The sequence below is a fragment of the Musca vetustissima genome, unplaced genomic scaffold, assembly GCF_032173495.1.
Source record: "Musca vetustissima isolate MV318-11 ecotype Yass unplaced genomic scaffold, APGP_CSIRO_Mvet_v1 utg361554, whole genome shotgun sequence".
NCBI classification, from domain to species: Eukaryota; Metazoa; Arthropoda; class Insecta; order Diptera; family Muscidae; genus Musca; species Musca vetustissima.
The window spans coordinates 4,098-12,548 of record NW_026880601.1 but is presented as its reverse complement, the minus strand read 5'-3'; the positions used below and the strand labels follow the sequence as shown (position 1 = coordinate 12,548).

The window sequence follows — 8,451 nt, the reverse complement described above, 5'->3', positions numbered from 1 at the left end:
TGACCAGAATATTCCAAATTACATGTTGTTGATCAACAATTTTCACATTCGTTCAGATGTATGTTCAAGATGAGTATCTAAATTTTGTTGCACTTCATCTGCAACCATCAATCTTGAAAATTAAAGCATCTCTGCACACAACAACAACAAAAATGTGGAAATGATTCGATTAATGCAGCTGTGGAAATATATCAATTTGATATTACTTGGACATAAGATAGTGGGGTATACCGTATTTAAGAGCTTGAAAAACATATCTATCAGTGATAGGATCTTTAGCATTCGAACAGAGAGAACACAGTGACGACATTCGACATAATTTCCTCAGGAGGAAACAAATTATGTGGACAAAAATATTGTCAGAGTTGAATAAACCTTCAATCGCACACACAATGACACAAAATGAGATATACATATTTTTTCGATTGAAATATTTTTGAACATGACTAAAAAATGTTTGTCAGTATTTGTGTCAATTTTAAAATGTAAACAGAAATTCGGAAAAAAAAGAAATAAATCATAAATTTGATTGCTTGCATGATCGATTTGTTGCTGAATTAAAAGACGATTTGTTGTGAACAAAATTTAGTTAATTTTTAGAACTCGGTCGGAAGTGTACCTACAAGCGCTCAAAAGGATAAGCAATCAAATCGGTTCGGTTTCCTGTGAAATTAATTAAATTTTGATTATCCTCATAGTTATTGTATCCAGTGAACAAGAAAAAATAGAGTTTTAATTATCCTTAAATTGTTATATCTTGTGGAAAAAATTTAAAAAGTCCTTTCATTATCATTAAAACAATAATATCCTGTGAACAAGAAAAAATAGTGTTTTTGTTATCCTTAAATTGTTATATCCTGTGAACAACAAAATCATAAAAAAGTCCTTTCAATTATCCTTAAAATTATAAATTCATTCACGTGCCAATAATTTAGTGTTACCGAACAACATGACCAGTGAACATGCAATTTCCTATGATGATTTGGAAAGGGTAGGAGAATTTATCGCCATCACTCAAATTAGTTGCAAGGAAATAAAAAATGAATATCTTTAATTTAGCGCCGCCAAAAAGTGGCTGCTGCCCGCAAACCATCAACACCGCAGCCAATTGAAACGGAATCTGAAGCCATGCAGGCTATTAATGAAATATTTAATCCCACCCTAAAGATACCAGTTAGCGCTGGGCCCTATCGACCACCCGAGGAATTGTCACCGGAGGATTTTGATGCCGAACGAGATTTAGATATACGAAAATTGGCGGAATTAAAAGAAGTAAATACGTGTTGGATTTTAAGGATATTATTAAAACAAACAAAAATGTTCCAGGTATTCTTATTATTCGATACCGATTGCGATGGTTTGTTATCAAAGGATGATTTACGTTTTACATTTGGTGCCTTGGGCTGTGAATCTAGTGAGGAGTTGTTGGAAGAAATGCTGAAAGAGGTAAGTTTTTTTTATAAAATTAAATTTAATGGAGAATATAGAAATATAATTTTGACAGATTCAATAGTATTAATAATCGGGAATGAATTTAAAATTTGTGAAAATTAAATTAGAACTAATTTCGTTGTTTGTACTTAAAATTTTCATACCAAAAATTGGCAAATTTCTGTAATTATACCACGTAATAAGCCAAATATGGTAAAAGAGGTAGATAGGACCTTAAAAAAACCTAGTGTAGTTCTATAGTCACGAGACCAATTATCGACTTCTGAAAGCGAAGTATCTAGGAGATCATTTCTGCATGTCGACTTTTACAAGTGAAAAATACAAACAGTTATTCTATAGGCAGCAGAATACCTCCAAGAAGTCTTCTCGTATAAGAACATCGTTTGCAGATCGACAATAGGCAGAAGATCGTCTATATAAGAATATATTTTTCTAATAGAAGACTTGCTAAAGGCCTATCAGATATATTTCATATGCAGGTCCTCCAGACGATTCTATTGGGAGAATATCGACTTTAGAGAGAGGCCTGCTTTAGATGGGGAATTGTTAGGAATCTTCAAGAGGGTTTTTACTAAAAATAACTAGATTGCTTTATGGACAATATTTTAAAATTTGTTAAATTACGTCGAATTTATGTTTCTCTCTTTTTAAACTGTGAGAAAAATTTTAAAAACTTGTACTTCAAATTTAAAGACAGAAAAACATTTTATGTGCTTGTTAATGATATAGTTTCCTCTATAAAGATAGAGGATACGTTGTACAAAATTTCGTGTTAATCGGACAAACTTAGGAGTTTGGTGCATAATTTACATTAAATTGGAAGATATATATGGGAGCTATATCTAATTCTGAACCGATTTTCACGAAACTTAACATTCATCATTCTAGGCTTAATTCAGTACCCTATGCCAAATTTCGCTCAAATCGAAAGATGTATAGGAACTTTTGTACACATTTTACATAAAATCGGAAGAATATATATTTCTTGCAAATCTAATGATATATAGGGACTTTGGTGCACCATTTATATTAAATCAGACGAAAAAATATGGGAGCTGTATCTAAATCTGAACCGATTTTCACGAAACTTAACACAATTCATTCTGGACATAATTCAGTACGCTATGCCAAATTTTGTCCAAATCTGAACCGATTTTCTACAATTTCAATAGGCTTTGCCCTTGGACCAAAAAAGTGGCTTGTACCAAATTTCATCCAAATCGGATCATAAGAGCGTCATGTACTTTGTTCACAAAAATACATGGACGGACAGACGAACATGCATAAATCGACTCAGAAAGTGATTCTATGCCTACTCTCAAAAGGAATCATGGGACTATCTCGATTCCTTTTGCCTGTTACAAACATATGCACAAAGGCATGATACCCTGTACTACAGCGTGGTGAAGGGTATAAAAACTTGTTTAAAGAACGACGGAATTCTTCCTGCGCCCTTACAACCAACTAATTAAAAATTTACAATGGCTCTGCGAAAATATGCTCACTCATCTACATTTTGCAGTCAACTGAAAAAGCTCGTCAAAGTTGTTTATGCTGCTAGAAAACGGAAAAATATTAAACCGATATTTTATGAGCGCTGCACAGTGGGTTAGAGTACCATGTTTTCTTGGATCAAATCAGGGAAGCTATGTTAGAATAATTTTTCTTTATTTTTCAGTTAATACCATTAAAATAAGTTAAAAAAAATGTTTTCTAAGTATATTTGAGTATAATTTTATTAAGTAGTGCCAAATATCAGTGTAGGTATATTGTGCAAGGAGTACAATATGATAACTTAAACATTGAATTTTATACATCTTAAAGTTAATCATCCACATCGTCATTATCCGCAGCCAGGGATGGTCCGTATGACGAATTTTCAGGTTTTCGACTGTCAAAAAAGGTGTAAACGTCGAAAACGTCATATATCTGTATAAAATGCAGTAAACGTCATTTATTTCAATATTATCACCATATACAGTAATTTTCAAGAACATATATTATTTTTACTGTATATCTGGCTATTCTTTACTAGAACTGATAAAAATTCTGATTTTTTTTTAAGAAAAAAATGTTGATATTCGATATGAATTTGAGTAAAGCATACGTTATTTCCAAATCGATAAATGTAAATAGCTATTTTATAAAAAACATAATGGTTTTGAGTGGGTTTCCGACGTTTCTGACGTATGTATTATACGTCGGAAATGTATGTCATTTACGTCACTGTTTCTGACAGGCCATCTCTGTCCGCAGCATCACCAACTTCTGATAATTGCTCAATATGTAAAAGGGCATTTGACACAATTTCGGGTCCGTGAATAAAAAACTTGTGCAAAGTGGTAGGCATATTATACCAAGGATATGTTTCAACAAAAAGTCGTCCTGTATTGTGTGCATATATTTGAAATTTTTCATTATTAATCTCATGGATACAGCTATAACCGACACGTGCATTTTTATTAAATTAACATTTATTTTTGTTATTTCGGCAGATTTTTTTTAGCGTTTTGGTGCGTTTTTTTGATTTCTTTAGCTAAAAATGTCATCTTGTCATTCATTGTTTGAGCGCTCGAATTCATCATAAGATTCGACGATTATAAAAAATAACGTTCAAACTTGTACCTATAAAAAATGCTAATAAAGAACCCTTTTACCCGACTACTTGAAACTGCACAACACAATCACTATTTGTCAAAACAATGAATATTATTAAAATAAACAAAAGCAAAATATTATTGTAACAAAGAATATTATTAAAAGAAACAAAAATAACAACAATAAAATAATTAGAAAAAATAACATGAAAAACAAGAAGACACAACACTCAACAACAGCACCAGCCACGAGATCAATGTGACTTTTAGCTAATTTGACTGCTGCAACACTTGTATTAAACAATGCATAGCTTCTAAAAGGCACAAAAGGGCAGCGTAAAATTTTGCAATATAACACAGATTTATGTCCTCTTTAAAATAAACCAAAAATTATGACACGAATGTGGACGAATAATAACTATTTATCCATTTAAAATATAAAAATATTAATTTTTTTGGCATTTTCAATATAAATAACTAAATTTTAATCACTTCCAAACACAATTTCATACTCAAATGTTAACGAAGTATTTGCAAAATAACCTAAACTTCATGGTTCCGTTGAAAAATGTTTAACTTTTACAATACTTTTTAAAATAAATAAAATTTTCAACGGGAACGTTTTCACTTTTTTCAGCCTTTTTTGGCACAAAAATGTGTATGAAGTTTGACTTTGAAGTTTCACTACAAAAACACCAGTCCACTTTTGACATTTATTTCAACGACAAGTGATGTAGAATTTTATATACTTTAACCGTGTGCAAAAATTTTTAACGATACTTAAAATTTATTTTTTTAATTAATCCAAGGAAACAGGGTATTCTAACCCACTGTGCGCTGTTCAAAGTTGCGCCTATCTCCCCAATATTCAATTTGACATTCAGTTTGCAACATCTCGAATGTTTTTTCAACCGAATTGGTTTTAATTCGATATTTTGGGTTGGTATCATTGGGTAACAAAGCTCTTCCTACTGGGAATTATCAATATTGGTTATTTATTAGAATGTTTGGACACGATTCTCAACAAAATTGGTTGTAATTTAGTATTTTGAATTCGCATGGGGTAGAAAATCGTTCTGCCAACAATTATTCAAATTTGTTATATGACGGTACCCCTATTATTTGAAGCGTTTTTACCCGAATTGACTAATTTGGTTCACATTGGGTGTCAAAAAATTAGATTTATCTTTAATGTCTACCTTATGGTAGAGGGTATAAAAAATTCGGCCCTGACGAACTTTATGACGTTTTTACGTTTAAAGCTACCAATATCGAGCCCATTTAATGGTATCTCTATAAGGATATCCGAATTGGTTTTTAACCGAGTTGCATCTTATTTGATATTATGAATTCTAATTGCGAAAGAAGTATTCCTAGAAATATTAAATATCGGTCGATCATTATGTAAAGCCCAACTTTATCAACCGATGAGATAATAATTTTCCATTCCAGGATCTTGAAACAACTTATTTACAGAACATTTGTATGCCCATGTCTCTACAGAGGCCCCATACAAAGGACACACGTCATTTTCCGTATGTTCATGGCTAGGACCTAGAATTCTCCAAGCTGAGGTTTGGTATCTGATTTTTCTTCTGACAAACATTTAAATAAAAAACCAGTGAGCGGAGCAGTATAGTCGGACGGGGCCGACCATACGATACCCTACACAACTACCACGGAACTCAAATTTTCTGCGGATGTTTATTCCGAGCCTGGGCAATATTTCCTGATATTTGCACCCTCTTGCCCGATTAGAGGTAAACAGCACCTCTTCCTCAAACTGATATATTTTCCGAATATTACGAGTATTCAATACAGCTATTGTCCAGATTCCCTTCGCCGTGGGTTGCATTGTGATGTTCGGCTTTCATTTGTGGTCTATAGATCGACTCGAAAATAACACAAAAAATTAAGTTTTCGGTCCACTTCATTCCAAAATTATTATCAGATCATCACCGAAAATGATAGGCGTTGTTCTTGACCATACCTGAACCTCATGGAACATTTCAAAGCGATCAGCGTTATAGTTCCGCTCTCTAGAGTGATAATGGGTTACTAAATAATATACAAATACGGAAATACCTGTAAATATTTACTTGTAACTCCCACATCCGAGCACATACAACAATATAATTGGTCTTAATTTAAAGGTCAACCACTCCTCTTGGATATAATATCAACTTATCGGGTCTATGCCCTTCAGTGGTAAATATATATGCTATAGAATACAAATTTTGTACTTTTTCACACAAAAGTCAGGGTCCATTTGACCCGCTAAATATTGACCTATCTTTATCAAAACAGGCATGCTTATTCTTTGGCCCGATCCGCTTCTCCATGCAAAATTTCACGAAGTTCGGGCCATTATTACGGCCTCTGGAGCGACCAGAAAAACCAAAAAAAAAATAGTATTTGGTCCATTTCATCCCCTAAATATTAACCGATCTTTCCAAAATCAATAGGGGTCTTCATTGGCCAGAACCCATCCTATATGCAAAATTTCGTGAAAATTGGTCCATAACTGTTGCCTGTATCGTGTTTACAAATTATAATGGACAGACGGACGGACGGACACACATGTCTAGATCGACTCAGCTAGTCGAGATATGACGATCGGGATACTTAAAGGTGGGTCTAGGACCAATATTTCGCGGCGTTACAAACTTTTGGGGCTGCACAAAGCTATAATACCCTGACAACATAGTTGTGTAGGGTATAAATAAAAGTTACAACTACTTTAAGACGTTTCAAATATCCACCTCATAGTGGATGGTACAAAATATTTGGCTCGGTCGAACTTAGCGTCGTGACCGATTGGACCCGATTGATCGAGTTCTTTATATCTCACAGGCTTATCGGTTACCCCAATCCCTTCAGATATTTATGTTTTCATTTTCATTGATATCACACTAAAAACAGATATTTATGCTTTATGTGGAAAATACCTAATGGAGATGAAAGCGTTGGCTAGTATATGAAGAACCAATGGAAAAATTCGCTACAATTCATTTTTGAAATGACATATCTTCAGTCAAATATAATGAGGAATATATATATATATATATATATATATATCATCTAAATCTAGTTCTAGTGCGTATATTTGCCCTTAGTTTCTCGAACCGTTAACTAAATACTACTTATCTTAATTATATATTAAAAATATATTTCAATCTCTCCTAAGTAACATTCAATTTAGTATATTTTATAATGTCAACATATTTCATTTTCAGGCCAAAGATCCCTTAAATTTAGATGCCTTTGTCGAATTGATGAGTTTCCGTACGGTGGAGCTAGATCCAGAAGATGTTCTACTAGAGGCTTGGAGTAAATGGGATCTTTATGGCACCGGTAAAATTGAAGAAAAGAGGTAAGTTTGAACAAATGTACTCAAACAATTACATTCAAAATTCCTTTTTTTACAGGATGTTTGAGGAACTGACCAGTTATGGAGATCGCCTATCCGATTCCGAGGCCAAAGCTGCCCTGAAACATGCACCATTGGCCAAACCCAAGAATTTAGAAGATCCACCAATGATTGATTATCCGGCCTTTTGTCATTTGCTATGTGGTGTAAGGAAACGCAAAGATGTGGCCGAAGGAGACGAGAATTGAATACAAAAATTAAAAAGAAAATTAATGTTTTATTTATTACGTAATATTTACAAAATCAAATAAATCAATAAATATATTTTTATGTTCAACAAATTTTGATTTTTCTTTATCGCTTTTGTGATGCAATTTGTTTGTTCTTTTTATAGCTTCCGTTTCCGTTTGTTCTAAATTGTGTGTGCTTTGATTTTTTCTGCCATCTCATTTTGATTTGTATTTGCAGCTGTTTGGATTACATTGAAATTTTTCCATATTTACGTGAAGCAGTTGTCGAGAATACCACACAGCCTGAGTACATAATTTGTAACCACACTAGCACGGTCAGCACTGCTGCCACCAATGCCACATATCAAGAGGCAGTGACCACTAACAGCATTACCACCACACACAGCCCCCCAGCAACGTCACTAACGCTAAGTAATGTCACTGCAACGTCCAGTCCTTCTAGCGCATCCGATATTGGCCACCTTCCCAGCAATGTGACATCGTTTGCCAACATTTCTACCACCACGACCCTCATGAATTCGCATGATTTATCACCTCATCAATTTATTTATAGTTCGGGCAAAGTGTTTGCTTTGCGTTTACGTTTTAATAATAAACCACCGCCAGTGACGCCTTCGTCAGCAACACCTTTGTCACCCACTTCAACAACTAGAACAACGGAGGACAAGGATTTAAAAACGGTGCCAGCGAAAATCGATAATTGGAATTTAAATGTCACCGTTGAATATCGATTTTTAAAGAAAGGCAAGTAGGACAAATAAATTTTTGCCATTATTTTATA

The 8,451-nt window shown here is 33.6% G+C and overlaps 1 protein-coding gene across 1 annotated transcript; it reads left to right on the top strand.

Moving 5' to 3' along the window:
• Positions 1-949: 949 nt before the first annotated feature.
• Positions 950-7,668, top strand: LOC133326291 (myosin regulatory light chain 12A-like). The gene is made up of 5 exons (XM_061534966.1): positions 950-991; positions 1,060-1,272; positions 1,327-1,446; positions 7,286-7,422; positions 7,478-7,668. Exons 1-5 carry the CDS (start codon positions 950-952, stop codon positions 7,665-7,667), a joined length of 702 nt encoding a protein of 233 aa, XP_061390950.1. The 3' UTR covers position 7,668.
• The last annotated feature ends 783 nt before the right edge of the window (positions 7,669-8,451 follow it).